The following is a 19,306-nucleotide window of genomic DNA, read 5'->3' as shown; positions in this document are numbered from 1 at the left end:
ATTAGGCCATAAATTAGAATTTCATAATGCACATTATTGACTGATACAAATGTATACTAATTGTGAGTATTTAAGCCATACAAAGCATTTATATGTCCATATATATTGGACATGTACATAAGCAATAAATGTGCAGTGCAGTATGCGCAACACACAAAAATCAAACTACTTATTAACCTACTCATATAGATACTTTATACATACTAAAATGATCTATAAGTCTATAACCATGAAATGGTAATATACTCTATTTTCTCAATTTATTCTTGTAATATTGTTACCCTAAGAGAATCCGTGAGGTCAAAGGGAAACAGTGAATTTTTTAAAAATTGATGAATTGCATTTTTTTTTTCTCTCTAGAAGAAAAGAACATATAAGTAGTAGTATGATTTTTTCTCTCACTAAAAGCATTAATGGACCTTTCGAAAATCATAAATGCAATGCACCCTCTCTATGCATTTCGCAATAACTCCTTCTCCTTCTGCCACATCCTCTCCTCACCACCTCTTTCTCTTCTTCCCTTTCTCCTAAGTTCCTCAATTCAATTCACCAAATTCTCCTTTTTTTCTTCTTCTTCTTCTGAATAGTGATCATACTATCTTTCTATAAACCCTTTCAGCTTTCTCAATAATTCTCTGCATCTATCGTCTTCTGCCCTCCGGATCTCCACTAGAAAGAGAACCCGAAGAAACGGAGCTAGGGTTTCATTGTGTGTCCAAAAGTAAGATCTCTCTCTCTCTCTCTCTTATATACATACATGTGTAACTTGTCTTTGTTTCTTTGAGGAATGGGATCTATATTGCATGTTTTAATTTGTTCATAGTAGCCGGATCCGTTTTATATTTTTTTTTCTTCTTTTCATGATACATCTGCATTTTATTTTCAAGTTGTTTTTAAGTTAATAAATGTTTTCTTTTTGTCACGATCTAAAAATAAGCGTTACCAAAAAATTAAACCTCTTTGGAGTTAGAAGTGTAAATTAAAAGGGGGTTTCAGTTTGACGAAATTTTCATGAAGGCCATTGACTTATGTCAACTCTTTAATTAACTCTATATATAATCTACGCATTTTTTAATTAATTAGTTTTTTGGGTTTTTTTCCCTCTATCCATGTAGTACCTTTTTTCAATTAAGTTTTAGTGAAAACGATATTGTTTTCATTACACTAAGACCAAGGTCAATATTACCGCGTGAAAAAGAAAACCTTACTTAAAGATAAAACGTTTTTTCTTGGAATATCTCCATCTCACTGGCTTTTATGTAGAAGAGAGAGGAAACATCATTAAATTCGATCTAAAACTTCAAGATTAAACCAATATTTCAAAAAAAAAAAAAAAAGAACAAGAAATCTGTCTAATAGGGTTTCTATTCTTTTGTTTTAGTTATCAACAAGTCGAGTTTGGCTCAACCGAATACTAATATCGATTTGAGGTTCACTCTAAAAAGTAAGTAAAACCAAGTGAATTTTTGTATTTTATGTTAGCTAATAGAAAATTAGGGTTTCCTATAGATCGGCAATCTCGTCATCCGTTTCTTCTTTTGTCTACCTCTGCGTTCTGTTCTCTTGTAGATCCGATGATGTGCTCAGTCTTGTGACTTTCAAGATTGATTCTATCGCTATTGTTTATAGATATTTGCTTAAATTTAGTCTTTAAATTACTTCAATTTCTCTCTAATTTTTCTTCTATATTATTGAACATTATGCTTAATTAAATATTCATCCTAATATTCGTGTCACATTTCTTAATTGAATTTCCCGATAACTTGTATTTTATATGCAACGAGGTTATGTCACGTAGTGGGTGCATTTATATTCATACCCTTTTTGATAAGATGAATACATATACTAATACAAGCGTATAGGTATAAATAACCATCAGAAATAGAGAAAAAGACCAATCTTTTGCTTTTCGGTTACTTATGAAATGTGAAAAAGACCATATAAATATATCTATTAAAGGCAAGTATAGTTTCATAATATACAGAGGATTACTTTCCATAAGCCAAGATTATCTTCCGTTTCTACTTTGATCTTTCCTCTTTTCATATATATAAACATGACCATTTGATCTTTGATTTTGGACAGTGGGAGATACTTGGACTAGAAAGATCGAGATGAATCAACGAAAATGATTTAAATAATCATCTTGAAGATTTGAAGGAAGAACCAAGAGCTTCAAAACCTTCCAAATCAATAGGCATCCATCATCATCATCATCATCATCATCATGTATCATCCAAACATGTTCGAGTCTCATCATCATATGTTCGATATGACCCCGAAAAACTCCGAGAACGATTTGGGTATTACTGGAAGCCAAGAGGATTTCGAGACTAAGTCCGGTGCAGAAGTCACCATGGAGAATCCTTTAGAAGAAGAGCTTCAAGATCCTAATCAGCGTCCCAACAAAAAGAAGCGTTACCACCGTCACACGCAGCGCCAGATTCAAGAGCTTGAGTCGTAAGAAAATATTCCCACTTGAGAATATTGTTAATTAATTAATGTTTTTGGGATTTAGGGTTTATGTTTGTTTGTATGTTTGGTTCTATCTTATAGGTTCTTTAAGGAATGTCCTCATCCAGACGATAAGCAAAGAAAAGAGCTGAGCCGTGAGCTAAGTTTAGAACCACTTCAAGTCAAGTTTTGGTTCCAAAACAAACGCACCCAAATGAAGGTATATATAAGGCTAATGTTGATTATTAACTCATTATATGTTCATTAATTTGATTTATTAGATAATTATCTATGAAGCCTTTCTTAAATACACATGCATAGTTTAGCTAATTTTATTGTATAGCTCCAAGATTAAGGATTTTTTTATTATATATCCTCATTTGATGATGAAATCAAAACAGTAAGAAGAAAATGTGATTTTTATAGGCACAACATGAGAGGCACGAGAACCAGATACTGAAGTCAGAAAATGACAAGCTCCGAGCAGAGAACAATAGGTACAAGGATGCTCTAAGCAACGCAACCTGTCCAAACTGTGGTGGTCCTGCGGCTATAGGAGAAATGTCATTCGATGAACAGCATTTAAGGATCGAAAACGCACGTCTACGCGAAGAGATCGATAGAATCTCAGCCATAGCTGCTAAATACGTAGGGAAGCCACTAATGGCTAACTCCTCACCTTTCCCTCAGCTCACTTCTTCACACCATATTCCCTCTCGCTCGCTTGATCTTGAAGTTGGGAACTTCGGCAATAACAGCAATAGCCAGGCTGGTTTCGTAGGGGAAATGTATGGAACAAGCGACATTTTGAGGTCGGTTTCGATCCCTTCTGAGGCTGATAAGCCTATGATTGTCGAGTTAGCGGTTGCAGCTATGGAGGAGCTTGTGAGAATGGCTCAAACTGGTGATCCCTTGTGGGTTCCAAACGAAAATTCGGTTGAGATTCTGAATGAAGAAGAGTATTTTAGGACGTTCCCTAGAGGAATTGGGCCGAAACCTATGGGTTTGAGATCAGAAGCTTCAAGAGAGTCCACGGTTGTTATCATGAATCATATCAATCTCATTGAGATTCTAATGGATGTGGTATGAATCATGTTTCTTTACCTCTGATCTTTCTAAACTTCAAGAAAGGTTCTAACTTTTGTTGTTCGTTCTCTTATAGAATCAATGGTCTAGTGTGTTCTGCGGGATTGTATCGAGAGCATTGACTCTAGAAGTTCTCTCAACCGGCGTTGCAGGGAATTACAATGGAGCACTACAAGTGGTATGATCCTTTAAAACCTATTTATCTGGTTACTTGCTTTACAAGCTATTATTCCAAACCATATAGTAATCTATTTCTCATGTGTCTGATCTTTGTTTTTTTTGGTATGTAAAAGATGACAGCAGAGTTCCAAGTCCCATCACCACTGGTCCCGACACGTGAGAACTACTTTGTGAGGTACTGTAAACAGCATAGCGATGGGATTTGGGCAGTTGTTGATGTCTCATTGGACAGCTTAAGACCAAGTCCTATCACTAGAAGCAGAAGAAGACCCTCTGGTTGTCTGATTCAAGAATTGCAGAATGGTTATTCCAAGGTAAACTAAGGATCTAAATTGATACTTCAAGAAGTATAAGGTACGGTGTAGAATTTGAGTTGTTTTTTTTTTTGGTTGTTGTTGAAGGTGACATGGGTAGAGCATACTGAGGTAGATGATAGATCGGTTCACAACATGTATAAACCGTTGGTTAATACCGGTTTAGCATTTGGTGCGAAACGTTGGGTGGCTACACTTGACCGTCAATGCGAGCGGCTCGCTAGTTCGATGGCTAGCAACATTCCAGCTGGTGATCTTTCCGGTAAGTTTTACCCTCATATCAGATTACTTTTACCCTCATATCAGATTACTTTTTAAGGGTCATCTTGATCAATTTGTAAGTTATGAGATTAAATCTGAAAAATAGTATTTACTTATTTGGTCCCTTAAATTTTGTGATAATTACGAAAGTGATAACGAGTGCTGAGGGGAGGAAGAGCATGCTGAAACTAGCGGAGAGGATGGTGATGAGCTTCTGTAGCGGAGTCGGCGCGTCGACTGCACACGCCTGGACTACATTGTCCACCACAGGCTCCGACGACGTCCGGGTCATGACCCGTAAGAGCATGGATGATCCAGGAAGACCTCCAGGCATTGTTCTGAGCGCTGCTACTTCTTTCTGGATCCCTGTTGCACCCAAACGAGTGTTTGATTTCCTCAGAGATGAAAACTCAAGAAGCGAGGTAATCATCAAGTCAAAATATTTGTATTCAACTTAGGGTTTCAAAGATCTTTAATTTAGGGTTTTGTGTTCAACTTTATAGTGGGATATACTTTCTAATGGAGGCTTGGTTCAAGAAATGGCTCATATCGCAAATGGTCGTGATCCTGGGAACTCTGTCTCCTTGCTCCGAGTCAATGTTAGTAATGTTCTATAAGTCTTTTAGTAATGTTCTGTAACACATAGTTTGCTTGTTCATAAAGTTACTGAGATTTTGTTTTGTGAAAATAAAAAACAGAGTGGGAACTCAGGGCAGAGCAACATGTTGATCTTACAAGAGAGCTGTACGGACGCATCAGGATCGTATGTTATATATGCACCAGTCGACATAATGGCTATGAACGTGGTTTTAAGCGGTGGTGATCCAGATTATGTCGCTTTGTTACCATCCGGGTTTGCTATCTTGCCTGATGGCTCTGCTAGAATTGGAGGAGGAAGTGCTAGTACCGGTGCTGGAGGAGCCGGAGCTGAAGGAGGAGGAGGGGGAGAAGGAAATAATCTTGAAGTGGTTACTACGACTACAGGGAACAATGGTGGTTCACTGCTCACAGTTGCGTTTCAGATTCTTGTTGACTCTGTTCCAACCGCTAAACTTTCTCTCGGCTCAGTTGCTACAGTCAATAGTCTGATCAAATGCACTGTCGAGCGGATTAAAGCCGCTTTGGCCTGCGAAGGCGCCTGATCGATGTTTTCAGGTAGGCAATATTTCTCTATATTTTCATCTTTATACGGATAATAATCACATCTTCTTGATATGTTTTGGTTTGTGTTTTTGCAGAGTACTATGGGAGTTATAAAGTGAGGTTTAGGAGAGTTTACGGTAATGTTTGTGTTATTTATTTTTTGGGGTTTTTATAGTTCTTCTGAGATTCTCCAAAGGAAGTCAAGAACGCACCTTTCTGCGTTTAATCTCATTTCCGCGTTTGTTTGCGGACGGGCCAAAAAAAAAAGAGGCTTGAGAAAGAAAAGGTAAAGAGGTTCGGGTATTGACTTCTGCTGGAACCAAAAAAAAAACGGTTTGTTGTGTTTGGGCTGGTTTTAGCGTTTTCTCTGTTTATCATTCACTAGCGAACATTTTTAGCGTTTTGAGTCTACTGTCAAAGTTGTATGCTACTACTACTTTGTTATTAAACCACTCTTGTGATACCTGTCATTATATATAATCGATGAAACTGTGTTTATTAGTTTTATTTCTTTTTTCTTTTATCAAAATGTGAGATTCTCTTCTACCTTTTTCACATCTCTTTCAATCTCTTTCAATAACCACCAATAAGAGTCATATTTTAACAAAATAAACAACTGCTTTTTCTTCTTCTATTGAAAAAAAAGGGATGGTTACAAATGATATACTACTAATCAGTATGCAACTTTTGTCCCGTTCTAATAATTCAGAAAGTATCGTTGTCGGTTCTTGCAATCACAAGTCATTTTCTTACGAAGCGACCCATTCACACCCATCAACAAAATCAATTCCATCAACACAAAATATTTTAATTGGTCCTTCAAATCTTTAATACTATTGTATTCTTCTTCCCCGTCAAAATCTTAATTTTCTTCAAATCATTAGTGAACTGGTTTGGTGAAACATCATTGTCGACCTAAAAGGCTAACAGTGAACAAAGCCACTCATTTTTCCTCTTCTGTCTATATAACTTCTAATCTTGAACACAAAAAAAAATAAATTGAAACATCTATAGTTTCTGAAATAATGGAGAACAAGTCATCAACGTACCTTTCTCAGTTTCCACTTGGGCTACTATGCTTCATCATCATAACTTTGGTCACATCATCATCTTCATCAATATGGTATGATGAACATATTTCATTGAAAGAGATTAACGCAGAAGAAAATTTCGTGTTCCCAAAAAACTTCCTCTTTGGCACTGCTTCTTCTGCTTACCAGGTTCTTAGGATACCTCTTTCCTATACTTCAGTGCTCAGTTCAAAATCCCCAGAAGGGTTTTAACATTAGTTTTGTGTGCTCTTATGGTATATATTCAGTATGAAGGAGCTTACTTAACCGACGGCAAAAACCTAAGCAATTGGGACGTTTTTACAAGCATCCCTGGTTAGATCTTATGAAAACACTTTTGTGTATTGTAAAATATTAAGCTTTTTAAAAAGCAGAAGCTAAACTTTAATGGATTCCTTTCATTTCTTGTTGCTCAAGTCACCACATGAAACCTTTCTTGATATATCTTTCTATAGGAAAAATCGCGGATGGAAGCCAGGGGAAAGTCGCTGTTGACCATTATCACCGATACCCGGTACATAACTGTAAATCTATACATGTATTCTTGATCTTTTCCGATACAAATCTCTAAAAAGAAGTCTTTAGAAAGAAATAAAAAATATTGTGATTTCTACACTTTAACAGGAAGATTTGGATCTGATGGAAGATCTTGGAGTTAATAGCTATCGACTATCTTTATCATGGGCTCGGATTCTTCCAAGTGAGATTCTTCTTTGTTTTTTCAATCTCCCTCTATATATATGAAGTTTTTATCAAAACCTTTTTGTGTGTCCAGAGGGAAGATTTGGAGATGTGAACATGGGTGGTATTGATCATTACAACAGAATGATCAATGCTATTCTTAAAAGAGGTAAACACTAAACACTAATTCATAGATTTTCTTGAAACAAAATCAATAAACCAAAGTTAGCACAATCATTGTCAGGGATGGAGCCATTTGTCACGTTAACACACTACGACATTCCTCAAGAACTCGTAGTTAGATACGGAAGTTGGCTAGATCCCCAAATCCGGTACGTATACACACACTAACACATATGTTACGTGTAGATACGTAACCTTATACTTATACACTGAAAACTAAATAACTGTTGTTCTCAGGGAAGATTTCGAACATTACGCAGAGATTTGCTTTCGATACTTCGGGGATAGAGTTAAATTTTGGGCTACGTTCAACGAACCAAACGTTCAAGTTGTTTTGGGATACCGGACAGGAACTTACCCACCTTCACGATGTTCCAAGACTTTTGGAAATTGCACACATGGCGACTCTGACGTAGAGCCAGTTGTAGCCGCTCACAACATTATCCGTTCACATCTAGCTGCCGTCAGCTTATACCGGACGAAATTTAAGGTAAATCAAAATTATAACCGTACTAAATAGATATGTCAGAACGGTTTAACACAAATTTGGTTTCGTTTAGGAACAACAAAGAGGAAAGATCGGTATTGTTATGAACACGATCTGGTTTGAACCGGTTAGTGATTCTTTAGCAGATAAATTAGCTACTGAGAGAGCTCAGGCTTTCTTCGTGACTTGGTACGTTGGATAAGTTCTAGAAATCTAATTCCTATCTTAACAAAATCGTAGAATATTCAAGTTTTGAATCGAAAGAGTGCAAAAATGCAGGTTCTTGGATCCCGTTGTGTTTGGAAGATATCCAAGAGAAATGCAAGAAATACTCGGCGAAGATCTTCCTCAATTCACAAAGGATGATCTTAAAAGCTTTAGTAATAAATTAGACTTCATTGGGATTAATCAGTACACAAGCAGATATGCAAAAGATTGTCTGCATTCCGCGTGTGAACCAGGCAAAGGAGGTTCGAGAGCTGAAGGTTACGTTAATGCAAACGCCCTTAAAGACGGTTTACATTTAGGAGAACCGGTAATGTAGAGACAAACCAATCGAAAGTAAAAATGTTTATCAGAAACATTATTTTGAGTTATTTGTTATTGGTAATGATGATGCAGACTGGAGTAAATTGGTTTGCTACATATCCTCAAGGAATGGAGGAGATGTTGATGTATGCAACAGAGCGGTACAAAGACATTCCATTGTATGTAACAGAAAACGGTAAGTCATATGATATGGTCCTTACTGTCTGAGCAAGTCTCTGTGGTTTTTGCGGAAAGTTTTCATCTCATTGCATTTGCAGGTTTTGGAGAGAACAATACCGGAGCATTGTTAAACGATTACCGGAGAGTGAAGTTCATGAGTAACTACTTAGATGCAGTCAAAAGAGCTATGAGGTAATAATGCTCCAACTTCAAACAAAACTCAAATATGTCTTGATTCTATAACCCTAAAGCTACTAGTGAAAAAATAGGAAAGGAGCAGATGTAAGAGGATACTTCGCCTGGTCTTTACTTGACAACTTCGAGTGGATATCTGGTTATACCGTACGGTTTGGCATGTACCACGTCGACTTCATAACTCAAGAGAGAACCCCGAGACTATCAGCATTTTGGTACAAGAATTTCATTTTCCATCACAGAGCTCAATCCAAATATGATTGATGCCTGAAACAAAAGGAAGACGCAACGCAAGTTTATATCTTACTTATTTAATTCTTCAGTAAAGTAGGACTGCAGTGTAATAGTAAGTTGTCTTATAAAATAATCAGTTTCAATAAACAAGCGTACCTTCACCTCGCATTTACCGCGGCAAGTTTAGATAACTCCTCAACATCAGGACCTGTGTTTCATCTCCACCATGGAGTCCCAGCTTCGTAGAAGTGCTCACCATCATCATCGTCCCATGAGATTTGACAAGCTTGAAGACCGATTCCTACCTTCGGTTCTTTCCCATGCCTATCAATCCATTCATCAACAGCGGTTTCCTTATCGTTCTCCTCCATTGTGTAATGTTTCTTTGCTTTCCCAAAAGGGTTGATCTCAGGATTCACCATTTCTGCTATAGCTGCTGGCATGTACATAGAGTCACCAACCAACGGTGCCCCATAAGCTGCAAGCTGAGCCCGGATCTGAAAAATTCATTCAACATAGAAACTGGATGATCCTAACATATTCAGATGAGTATCATGTTTTATTACGGAGATAAGTGTCAACTAACTCACCTGATGAGTCTTGCCTGTCAAAAGGTTTATTGTACACTCATAAGCAAATTCTTTTGATGTCCATCCACAGTCTTCAATATTGTGTTTCTTCTCAGTGCCTGCATCGGGCCAAGGAATCTTCTTACATTCTAAAACCTCAAGTTGACACAAGTGCCAGCCTTTAATCGAATCTGCATTTCAAGAAATATTCACAGCGTTAGGAAGATCCATGATCAAATAGTCAAATTATGTTTTGATGATTCTGGACATTTACCTTCAGATACGAGTCTTGGAGCCATATTTTTAGGGCGCATATAATGTAAGATGATTCCAGTGGGAAGTGGTGCTGCTGCAAGAGCGCGGTATAGTTTCTTCACTTCTTTGTTCTTGAAGAGAAGACAAGAAAACCAAACATATTAAAACAATTAATAATCCCCACAACTTGTTCTCGATTACAGTCTAACAACATTGTAAAAGCAAACTCACTCTTATTTTTGTGTGGAAGACCGAGCAGTACTCTTTCGTTCTAGCAAAGACAACACTGCAGTAGAGAAAGAAGATAAGCAATGTGTCCTGATCAATTAAATTATAAACTTCAAAGCATGAAAAAGGTTTTTTGCAGGACAGTACCAGCCTTCTGTGCAGTTATCAATCTGATGCGTTGTTTTCAGTGGTTCTGGTAAATCCAATGCACGTGAGGCAAATGTGGCACAGCTCTCTTCGATATTATCTGTCGTGCCCCCAACCTGATAAAATCCCAAAATGGGTCAACACATTGATACACTAAGTTCAGTACTTAAACCCCAATCAGAAGTTTCTCAGATATTGAAGAAAGGAAAAATCTATGCATTCTTGAGAAATGGAACACAATATAACATTTTGATAGTAAGTTACAGTCCCATCATGTATAAAACTAGTTCAACAATGATCACAAGATGAAGTACCATTTTGCAATATCTCTAATACAACTACAATGGTCAAGAATACAGAGAAAAAATCATAAATGATGTTATTAACATACCGTAGTCCCGGCTGGTTTATCCAAAATGACATAAGAGTCAGTGACAGCAATAACCCGCGACTTCCAATCAATTTCATAGCACCTGATATATAAAATCCAATATGCTAAAGTGATTATCACCAAAGCTATCAAATTCTAAACATATCATTTACAATGTGTATTATTATTACCTTGGTGAACGTTTTGGATGAACGTGAACACGCAAATAAGTTCCAGCTTCAGCATACTGATCAGTATGAGTCACACGAAACGTTTTCTGAGCTTCTCTAACAGTTTTGCCTTTAATAGAAGATCTCTTCTTTAGTACAGAAGGAGAGGTCACTACTTCAAACAGTTTAATCTGCTCAGGTGTCGCAGTTGGTGGAGGTTTAGGGCATACAAGAGCATAATGTACAGCTCCAAATCGAATAAGATCTGCAACAAATCTTCATAGAATGTTAATTTTCATATACAACCCACTCCAGCTTTAAACATACACGAGTTCTTAGACCACAAAGAGTTAGTACTTACAAAGGAGGAAGATCCAATTGTTTAGAGATAAACTCAGCTACATGAACGTCATCTTCAAAAACAACCATATGTTCAATTCTTGGTGGGAAATTATATGGAGGACATGGCATCAATCGATTGTATTCAGGGTATCTGAAACAAACACATAAAGCAATTGAATTTTGAGAGTAAAGTATCGAAATTTAAACGAATGGAATAAAAAGAATCAAACTTTAAGCATACCCAGAAGTGGAGGAAGAAGAGAGTGTGGTTTGATTTTGAGAATCGGTTTGAAGTAAAGACAAGCATGTGAATCTCCGTGAAGAAGATATGAAGCGTGGAGAGTGTTTTTTGTAGAGATTGTCGTTGGAACGAAACAGAGGAGGAGGAGTGGTTATACGGGTGGCAGCTAAAGTGCGAAGGAGAGATACCGGCGCAGTGAGGTTCCGGTAACCGCCTGTTAACGCCGGCGAAGCCATGGTTGGAATGATGCTGTGGGTAATGTGACCTATGGAATCGTTTATCGTTATAGCGCCAATATACTATTTGGGCCTTAATGTAACATTTGTTTTGGGCCGGGTTATAATTGGTTCGGTGATTAATTTGGTTGGTTTGGTGGTTTATTCCGGTTTGTTGCTTTTTGGCTGATACAGAATGTGTATGCACTTCTTTTAAAATTATGATTACTAATAAAACTCATGCAGTCTCTCTAGTTTTAGTGGGATTGATCGAAATTATTATGTTCCCTGACTTTAGGATAAAAGGAGAAACATGTTAATTTAAGTGAAAAATTAAAATTAATCCACGGCATGATAGTAGGAAAAGTAATTGAATTAAACAATCATGATTTAAATGGTCAGATTTATGTAATCTGGTTTTTTTTTCAAAACAAGTTGGGGTGTTAGAACATTTAATTTAAAATAGTTTGTGTAATTTGTATCATACCGAATCATATTTTGTCATTTCTCTAACAAGTAACAACCATGTGTTATATAGAGAGCATCATTGTGTTGTTCCTTTTGCAACAACATCTCTATCAACTTTAAATCCTCAAATCTTCCTAATTTTGTTTTTTTTGTAATAGTAAAATACGTAAATATGTCTAAAAATTCCATAATATGTGACATTTCAGAATAATAAAATCATAGTTTAAGAAGCACACTTGTATTAGTAAATTACGTACGTTGTATATATATATAGGATCGATCCATTGTATTTGAAAATAAATAAAGCGTTAGGTTAGCTGAGTTATGAAAATAAATCATCTAAATAGATAAAGAAAGGGATGATGGCCAACACCAACCAAAGCCATCATATATACATATATATAAAAAGAGACATGTACATTTTTCTATTACTTTAGCTTCAAGCATCACAACATCACTTCATTACCACTAGATCAATAGATACACCGCAGAAGCTTCTCACAAACTCTCTCTCTATCAATGGCTGCTCCAATAGCCATAGGTACACGAGGAACTATAGGATCGCTTGTGCGTAAAGAAATCGACTACTTCAAAAACTCCAATACATGTAAAGAAACTCAGTTCGATCCACGGAGGGGCAATTCCACAGCACACACCAAAAACTCTCATCAAAGAAGAGATCTCTCATCATCACGGCTAAGTTCTTGGTTCTCTAAAGCCAATTGGAGAAAGAAGAAGCGGCAGAGTCGTGGTGGCAGTGGCAAGTTTTTGCCGAGTATGTGTTCGGTTGTGGAGGTTTCCGGTGAGGATCGAGTTCCCGGTTTCAGCTATAAGATCTTGAAGAGTGATCACGACAAGGGTTTGCGTGTGTAGAGGAGTAAATTATTTATTGTGGAATTACGGTAAAGAGATCTTTATAAACATAATTTTTATTTTTGTAATATTCAAATTTAAATTATGTGTGAATTTGTTACATCTTTTAATGTCAATGAGCATATATTCGAACTTTTTTTTTAAAGTATACATATTCGAACTTTTGAAATGAGAAAAAAGAAAGAAAAAAAAAAAGTTATGTTTGATGCTAAAGTTGGTTCGGTTCCAGCCCGGTCTATATACAAACATATGGATTCGGTTATATTCCCGGTTTAAACGCAATTCCCCTCGGTATATCGTTGAAATGTACATATGAATTCTATGTGGCAAAATTCAAACGCCTTTTAACATCGGGGAAAATGTCAAACAACCTTAAGCTAGTCGATGCGATTCATATAATCTTGATGATTCGATCCGTGTCATACATTTACCAATATCCTTACTATTGAATTATTTGAACTCATTGTTTCTAGGGAAATTGTCGGTGCTAATGTAATTTAACTTTCTATATTTGGTAGCCATTTTTAGTTCAGAAGATTCATTTGAGCTCATTACAGTTTCAACTTTGGAAACACCTTGAAAAGTTACAACTTCATTTTATTGCAAACTATATCAGAGGACATAACCTAGCTGCTGTGCGATTATAAATTTACAATGAATTTACTTCTCGGTCATAATATTGCCTTTGTATTCAAATTTTGTTGATGTTAAAACCAAATGTGGGTTGTATTCTTTGGTCTAAAACTGGTTTGGACGTTCATTCAACTTGAGTTTGAGAACACACAATTCAAATTTGTTCTTGAATTCTGGCTAATGATTTTCTTGAATCTGTGTTTTTGAGTTGGTACGGTTAATGACTTCCAATGAAGCTCAATACAAGAAGAGAAGAACCATTGCTCCGATTAAGAGATCTTATTAGTGCTGGATACTTCATAATCTTCACACGTTCATGTGCAATACAGAGTTCTCGCTGTCTCTACACAACAAGATAAGCCGTAGTTTGCGGTGTGGTGGTGGTCTTGAAAACAATCTCTTGCCTTGGCTGTCTTTGGGATTCTAAAGATTTGTCTTGTTCTAAGGAATTGTGAGGTGGAAAATGATGCAGCCACATGCACGGTCATAATCGAAATCATTGAATCTTTGTTTATTAAGTATATACTACGCTTCTTTCATTAGCCTCTTTTAGTTCATTTCCTTTGTCGTAATTATTATCGGATAGTATTATTTATTTTATGAACTTGATAGCAATAAAAAGTGTCCGAACCCTTATACGTGCACACGTTTTTTATGTCTACATAATTCTTAATATGTCAAGTATCATCAACACGTCTCCAAGACTCAGACACGGTCAAAGCTGCCTACCTAGTTCACCTAGTTATATAAAACAATATCTTATGGCATATGTTACACGATTTGAAAATATAAAGATGAAAAAGACACAATTTACCCAACACACTATTAACCATTAGACCACGACTCAACATTAAATTTATTTGTAAACCAGTTGTATATATCAATTAAAAAAGTATTGTTAAATTTTACCACCGTCAAAAGATTTTGTTACGTCTGTTAACTCAATGATATGAATTCACCAACGAATATATAAACGAAGATTTTTAAAGACAAAATTAAATAAACGGAGTATTTTTCTTCCAACAAAAAAATATAAGGTATTAAAAACGTCCAAATAAAAAATAAATGGCGATTTTTTCGGCTTTTTCCATAGATATTGACATATGGTAAATCCTTAAAAAATTAAGTTAAAAACAAACAAACCTACCAAAAGGTGTTGCCACTAAATTAGAGATAGACTTTCTAGAGCTTAAGGCTCTATGGTTCAAACATTGTTCAAAAACTCAATTTAACTCTTTCACAATCTCCATCATTTTATTTTTTTTCTATCTTTCAGCTTGCTAAAGATACCACTCGGTGTTGGCAAATCATTCTTCTTCTGTTTTTTTTTTAAATATTTGTTTTACGTTTATTCCTGTGATTATTTTAAAACTTCAATGTAAAAAATCTTTAAATATATAATCACATATCGTTTCGACCATATTGTGCTGCATCTTATATATAAACTTTGCTTCAATTGTTTTCGATACTCCAAAAAACACTAAAATTAGTATATTCAAATTCAACTGTTTAATAGAAAATCAAAATTTTATCCTATCAATCATCATGTCATGACCCATAAATTTGTGCATGGACGAACATATATATAATTAATTTTAAAAATGAAAAATGAAAATTTGGTATATTCAACTTTAAAATCTATATAATATTCTTTTTATTAATATATAATACATAAAAATATCAAATATATACTGTAAGATCACACATATCGACTTCTACATATCTATCTAGTGTGATTTGTTACTTTGTATGAGAGATATATACCATAAAGTAGTAAATTACAATTACTTTTCTAAAAGTTGATTAGATATATTGACTTGTTAAGTTAAATCTAAAATATGTCTATAATACATTTATATAGAAATATATAATTAGTTTTTGTGTTATTTTATGTTGAGAAATTAAATTAGAGAAAGTATAAGTCGCAACATAGTACCGCATGGTTACACTACCACATAGCGGTAGTGTGCGAAAGTGATGAGGTTGTGAAGGATGCGTCTCCTGTAGGTACATCTCTTATAGGTACGTTTTTGGAATTGTACACCATCCACTACTGGACCTTTGTTTTTTTTTTAAATATATATTTTGATTTTATGTTCATTCTTTTGATTATTTTAAGACTTAAATGTCACATATTCTTTTGATTATTTTAAGATTTAGATATCACAAAAATCTTTAAATATACAATCATATATCGTTTCGACCATATTGTACCGCGTCTTATATATAAACTTCGCTCCAATTATTTTTGATACTCAAAAAATACTATAATACGTATATTCAAATTCAATATTTAATAGAAAATCAAAATTTCATCCTAACAAGCGTTGTGTCATGACTGCCATAAATTTGTGCATGGAGGGACATATATATAATTAATTTTAAAAATGAAAAATAAAAATTGGATATATTCAACTTTAAATCTGTATAATATTCTTTTTATTAATATATATAATACATGTCAGATCACACATATAGACTTCTACATATCTATCAATTAATTTGTTACTTTGTATGAGAGATATATACCATAAATCAGCTAATTACAATTACTTTTCTAAAAATTGATTAGATATATTGACTTGTTAAGTTAAATCTAAAATATGACTATAATACAATTATATATGAAAATAAATAATTAGTTTATGTGTCATTCTATGATGAGAAATTATTTGGAGGACGTGTGAGTTGAACAAGCCGTTAGATCTTCCTCTTCATCTTCATCTTCATCTCTCTCAACCGTTAGATATTCCTCTTCCTCATCATCTCTCTCATTCTGCCATCTGACCCCTGTGGTGGAGTTGCAGATATTCAAATAACTCATCCCCATCTCTATGTTCACCTCTCGGATTCTGAAGAGCTGAGGGAGATTAGGGTTTCAAACCGTACCTTGGTACGATTCGGCGGATTTTGGATTCTTCTCTCCTTGGGAAGTCTAATTCCTCCTCTCACCAGAATAATAGCTGATATCGATGAGGAGAATGAAGGATTCGGGTCTGATGATGATGCCGGCGGAGATTTTAACGACGGCGTTTACGAGCTGGTGGGATGATGTTAACGAGTCAACTCAGTGGCAAGATGGGATATTTTTCGCTCTCTGTGGTGCTTATGCTCTTGTTTCCGCCGTTGCTCTTGTATGTGTTTCCTCTTAATCAGTGGTTTAGTTTTGGGGAGCGAATTAGTTTTTAAAAAATGGTTAATTTTGAGGTTATAGATCAATTCCTTTGCGTGTTTGACCTATCTTTCCTTTTCTGTTAACAATCTGATTCGTTGGAAATGGCGAACCTTTGTTGTTGAAACATCGTTTTCTATCTAAAATCACGCAACTTGAAGTATTCATTGTATAGTTGGATGATTTGTTCTATACTTTATTTCTGGGTTTTTGGTTAGTTGGCTGTGTTTTTCTCACCTGGTAGGTTTTGCGATGTGTTGCAAATTTCTGATCTTTTGTTTTAAAATTGGGATTATGATTGGTAGGTTCAACTGATAAGGATCCAAATGAGAGTCCCTGAATATGGTTGGACTACTCAGAAGGTGTTTCATCTTATGAACTTTGTCGTCAATGGAGGTCATTATCTATTTGATACATTGATTTGTGTTGTTTTTGTCTGCACCTTTTGGATTATGTTTTTGTTGACTTTCTCTCTGTTGTGTGCAGTTCGTGCGGTTCTATTTGGATTCCACATGCAAGTATTCCTTGTGCATCCCAAGGTGAGAATGTTCTCTCAACTTTACTCTGGTTTAATGTACAGTATGTTTGTTTTAAAGTCGATGGAATGTATCTTTTTAAGTATTTAATGTAGATGATTGCTGTGAGGTAATGCAGGCTCTTTGCTGGGTACTATTGGATCTTCCAGGCCTTCTCTTTTTCTCGGCATACACGCTGCTTGTGCTGTTCTGGGCAGAGATATATCACCAGGTACCTAAAAAGAAAACCTTGATGTGTGTCGACTCTCTTTTAAAGTATCCAGACAAGCTCTGAATACATATGTTGTTGCCACTGATGTGCAGGCCAGAAGCTTGCCAACGGATAAGCTGCGGATAACCTATATTTCAGTCAATGTGGCTGTATATCTGGCTCAGGTACATGTCTGATTCTTATTGTTTGATTTCTTTTCGTATTATATGTTGCAGTTGCTGAGATTCATTTATATACATCTTTTGCGATTATTGGTGTTTAGAAATTGTAGATTGTGCGTGTTTCCTACTTTCTCCTTGTCTCATTAACTTTGTAGCCATTCTTTGATACTAAGAATCTATGTGACCTTAGTCACCTTTGTACACATTTTCGGTGAGTCAAAAGATGTAAGAATAAGTTTGACATGTAACTGATGTCTCTATCAGATTGGTATCTGGGCATACATCTGGGTAAATGATAACAGCACTGTGGAGTTGGTTGGAAAGATATTTATCGCAGGTAGGTTCTTTGTCTGGTCAAGCAAGTTTTACTGAAACCGTTACTGCTTAATCTATAATACTCCCTTTCTTATCTAAACTCTGTATTGACATTTTTTATTGGTTATTTTCTTATTCTTCTAGTTGTGTCTTTCATCGCCGCATTAGGCTTCTTGCTATACGGAGGAAGGTATGTGTTTTGTTATTTCCATATGTCCACTATCAAAATGGCTACTTTCAATGGCTCTACTTGACTGTCTTTTCTCACGTGTTTTTTTTTGTATGGTATAGATTGTTTTTCATGCTAAGAAGGTTCCCTATCGAGTCAAAAGGAAGAAGGAAGAAACTCCATGAGGTATTCGGATTTATATATATGTATGCGTATGATTGTACTTGTGTAATTAGTTATTTGTCTTACTTAGTTCCAATGTTCCATAGAACTTTGAACACAGACATTTTTGGCTTCAAATTCATTGCTTTTCACGGATTGGCCATTTTTGTAATTAAAATGGTTTTAATTGCAGGTTGGATCTGTGACAGCCATATGCTTCACCTGTTTCCTCATAAGATGCATTGTGGTAAGCTCTGAGATAGAACCTAAAAAAATGAAATCTTCATGTTCAGTTATTATTTTAGTCATGCTGTGATGAGTGTCTTGATGTTTTTCCATGCAAACTTTAGGTGGCTGTATCAGCTTTTGACAAGGATTTAACACTTGACGTTCTTGATCATCCGGTTCTCAACTTGATCTACTATATGGTAAGTAAAACCACTCCCTTCATTAATTGTCTCTCTCTTTCGATATTTGTTTCTGTTTCTTCATTAACTGGACCAAATAAACAACAGGTGGTTGAAGTACTTCCATCGGCACTAGTCCTCTTCATTCTCCGAAAGCTACCTCCAAAGAGAGTGTCGGATCAATACCATCCAATCCAGTAGACCTTTATCTGAGCCACCACACGGCGAGGCTGATGATGTTTAAGAGAGCAAAAGAAGAAAATTTGGGGCAAAAATCTTAAGGGTGAAGAAGAAATAGGAGTGGAATCTGCGTGAGTTTTTGGAATGCACGATCATATATGATTTTACAGCTTTAGTTGTTAGCCCTACCCGCCTTGACTTTTGTTTTGTAGTAGTTTTTCTATTATTGTTATATTATGATGTCTGTTTAAATTATATGCTCTTCTGCTACTTGGAAAAATCTGGCCTCAGTACAAGGCAGAGGTTTAAAAACATTTGTTGAGCAGATGTTTGATTGTTATGTTGGGTGAAAAATAAACAAATGTTTTACTTTTGTGTATATCTTCGCCATTTTCTTACTTTATTTACCTTCTGGTTTTGACTTTTGTCAACTCAATCGAAGCTATCTTTCTTTTACTACCGCTAATTTCAACGCCTAGCGGAAAA

General features: G+C 35.6%; 5 protein-coding genes across 8 annotated transcripts; 4 read left to right on the top strand and 1 right to left on the bottom strand.

Moving 5' to 3' along the window:
* The first annotated feature begins 294 nt into the window (after window positions 1-294).
* Window positions 295-5,939, top strand: LOC104722875 (homeobox-leucine zipper protein MERISTEM L1). Of its 2 annotated transcripts, XM_010441128.2 has the most exons (12): window positions 295-721; window positions 1,382-1,444; window positions 2,086-2,460; window positions 2,557-2,674; window positions 2,881-3,537; window positions 3,617-3,718; window positions 3,834-4,034; window positions 4,122-4,296; window positions 4,446-4,717; window positions 4,799-4,894; window positions 4,994-5,450; window positions 5,534-5,939. In XM_010441128.2, exons 3-11 carry the CDS (start codon window positions 2,228-2,230, stop codon window positions 5,435-5,437), a joined length of 2,298 nt encoding a protein of 765 aa, XP_010439430.1. In that variant the 5' UTR covers window positions 295-721; window positions 1,382-1,444; window positions 2,086-2,227; the 3' UTR covers window positions 5,438-5,450; window positions 5,534-5,939. The 2 variants fall into 2 exon arrangements, with proteins under 2 accessions (XP_010439430.1, XP_010439429.1); XM_010441127.3 differs by lacking the exon at window positions 1,382-1,444 and having other exon boundaries at window positions 303-721.
* Window positions 5,940-6,397: 458 nt separating this feature from the next.
* LOC104722873 (beta-glucosidase 47-like) lies at window positions 6,398-9,143 on the top strand. Of its 2 annotated transcripts, none has more exons than XM_010441124.3 (12): window positions 6,398-6,658; window positions 6,757-6,823; window positions 6,964-7,022; window positions 7,133-7,208; window positions 7,284-7,358; window positions 7,434-7,521; window positions 7,610-7,862; window positions 7,933-8,048; window positions 8,139-8,394; window positions 8,481-8,583; window positions 8,666-8,759; window positions 8,837-9,143. In XM_010441124.3, exons 1-12 carry the CDS (start codon window positions 6,464-6,466, stop codon window positions 9,024-9,026), a joined length of 1,572 nt encoding a protein of 523 aa, XP_010439426.1. In that variant the 5' UTR covers window positions 6,398-6,463; the 3' UTR covers window positions 9,027-9,143. The 2 variants fall into 2 exon arrangements, with proteins under 2 accessions (XP_010439426.1, XP_087331708.1); XM_087475582.1 differs by having other exon boundaries at window positions 6,402-6,658; window positions 7,419-7,521.
* LOC104722874 (RNA pseudouridine synthase 6, chloroplastic) lies at window positions 8,630-11,647 on the bottom strand. Its single transcript, XM_010441126.3, has 10 exons — window positions 11,319-11,647; window positions 11,097-11,228; window positions 10,757-11,011; window positions 10,587-10,668; window positions 10,196-10,311; window positions 10,052-10,106; window positions 9,840-9,951; window positions 9,587-9,756; window positions 9,153-9,493; window positions 8,630-9,029 (listed from the first exon to the last, which is right to left on the bottom strand). Exons 1-9 carry the CDS (start codon window positions 11,552-11,554, stop codon window positions 9,212-9,214), a joined length of 1,440 nt encoding a protein of 479 aa, XP_010439428.2. The 5' UTR covers window positions 11,555-11,647; the 3' UTR covers window positions 8,630-9,029; window positions 9,153-9,211.
* Window positions 11,648-12,320: 673 nt separating this feature from the next.
* LOC104722872 (uncharacterized) lies at window positions 12,321-13,019 on the top strand. The gene has a single exon (XM_010441123.3). The coding sequence runs from the start codon at window positions 12,521-12,523 to the stop codon at window positions 12,872-12,874; it is 354 nt and encodes a 117-aa protein (XP_010439425.1). The 5' UTR covers window positions 12,321-12,520; the 3' UTR covers window positions 12,875-13,019.
* A 2,981-nt stretch (window positions 13,020-16,000) lies between these two features.
* On the top strand, window positions 16,001-19,199 carry LOC104722871 (tobamovirus multiplication protein 1). Of its 2 annotated transcripts, XM_010441122.3 has the most exons (11): window positions 16,001-16,641; window positions 16,985-17,075; window positions 17,166-17,218; window positions 17,334-17,426; window positions 17,519-17,590; window positions 17,852-17,924; window positions 18,047-18,092; window positions 18,194-18,257; window positions 18,427-18,480; window positions 18,584-18,661; window positions 18,749-19,199. In XM_010441122.3, exons 1-11 carry the CDS (start codon window positions 16,480-16,482, stop codon window positions 18,839-18,841), a joined length of 879 nt encoding a protein of 292 aa, XP_010439424.1. In that variant the 5' UTR covers window positions 16,001-16,479; the 3' UTR covers window positions 18,842-19,199. The 2 variants fall into 2 exon arrangements, with proteins under 2 accessions (XP_010439424.1, XP_087327119.1); XM_087470993.1 differs by lacking the exon at window positions 17,166-17,218 and having other exon boundaries at window positions 16,985-17,102; window positions 17,311-17,426.
* The last annotated feature ends 107 nt before the right edge of the window (window positions 19,200-19,306 follow it).

This window comes from Camelina sativa, chromosome 11 (assembly GCF_030686135.1).
Source record: "Camelina sativa cultivar CO46 ecotype springtype chromosome 11, ASM3068613v1".
NCBI classification, from domain to species: Eukaryota; Viridiplantae; Streptophyta; class Magnoliopsida; order Brassicales; family Brassicaceae; genus Camelina; species Camelina sativa.
This window is presented reverse-complemented; position numbering and strand designations above follow the sequence as displayed.

Excerpts from the sequence above, each read along its gene's own strand:
- LOC104722875 (XM_010441128.2), top strand. The coding sequence starts at position 2,228 with ATGTATCATCCAAACATGTTCGAGTCTCATCATCATATGTTCGATATG. Across the intron at positions 4,297-4,445 it reads TCCAGCTGGTGATCTTTCCG|TGATAACGAGTGCTGAGGGG; the intron begins GTAAGTTTTACC and ends TAATTACGAAAG. Across the intron at positions 4,718-4,798 it reads ATGAAAACTCAAGAAGCGAG|TGGGATATACTTTCTAATGG; the intron begins GTAATCATCAAG and ends TCAACTTTATAG.
- LOC104722873 (XM_087475582.1), top strand. The coding sequence starts at position 6,464 with ATGGAGAACAAGTCATCAACGTACCTTTCTCAGTTTCCACTTGGGCTA. Across the intron at positions 7,209-7,283 it reads ATGGGCTCGGATTCTTCCAA|AGGGAAGATTTGGAGATGTG; the intron begins GTGAGATTCTTC and ends TTGTGTGTCCAG. Across the intron at positions 8,049-8,138 it reads CAGGCTTTCTTCGTGACTTG|GTTCTTGGATCCCGTTGTGT; the intron begins GTACGTTGGATA and ends GCAAAAATGCAG.
- LOC104722874 (XM_010441126.3), bottom strand. The coding sequence starts at position 11,554 with ATGGCTTCGCCGGCGTTAACAGGCGGTTACCGGAACCTCACTGCGCCG. Across the intron at positions 11,229-11,318 it reads TCTTCTTCCTCCACTTCTGG|ATACCCTGAATACAATCGAT; the intron begins GTATGCTTAAAG and ends TGTTTGTTTCAG. Across the intron at positions 11,012-11,096 it reads CAATTGGATCTTCCTCCTTT|ATTTGTTGCAGATCTTATTC; the intron begins GTAAGTACTAAC and ends CATTCTATGAAG.
- LOC104722872 (XM_010441123.3), top strand. The coding sequence starts at position 12,521 with ATGGCTGCTCCAATAGCCATAGGTACACGAGGAACTATAGGATCGCTT.
- LOC104722871 (XM_010441122.3), top strand. The coding sequence starts at position 16,480 with ATGAGGAGAATGAAGGATTCGGGTCTGATGATGATGCCGGCGGAGATT. Across the intron at positions 17,591-17,851 it reads TGGCTGTATATCTGGCTCAG|ATTGGTATCTGGGCATACAT; the intron begins GTACATGTCTGA and ends TGTCTCTATCAG. Across the intron at positions 18,093-18,193 it reads TTCTTGCTATACGGAGGAAG|ATTGTTTTTCATGCTAAGAA; the intron begins GTATGTGTTTTG and ends TGTATGGTATAG.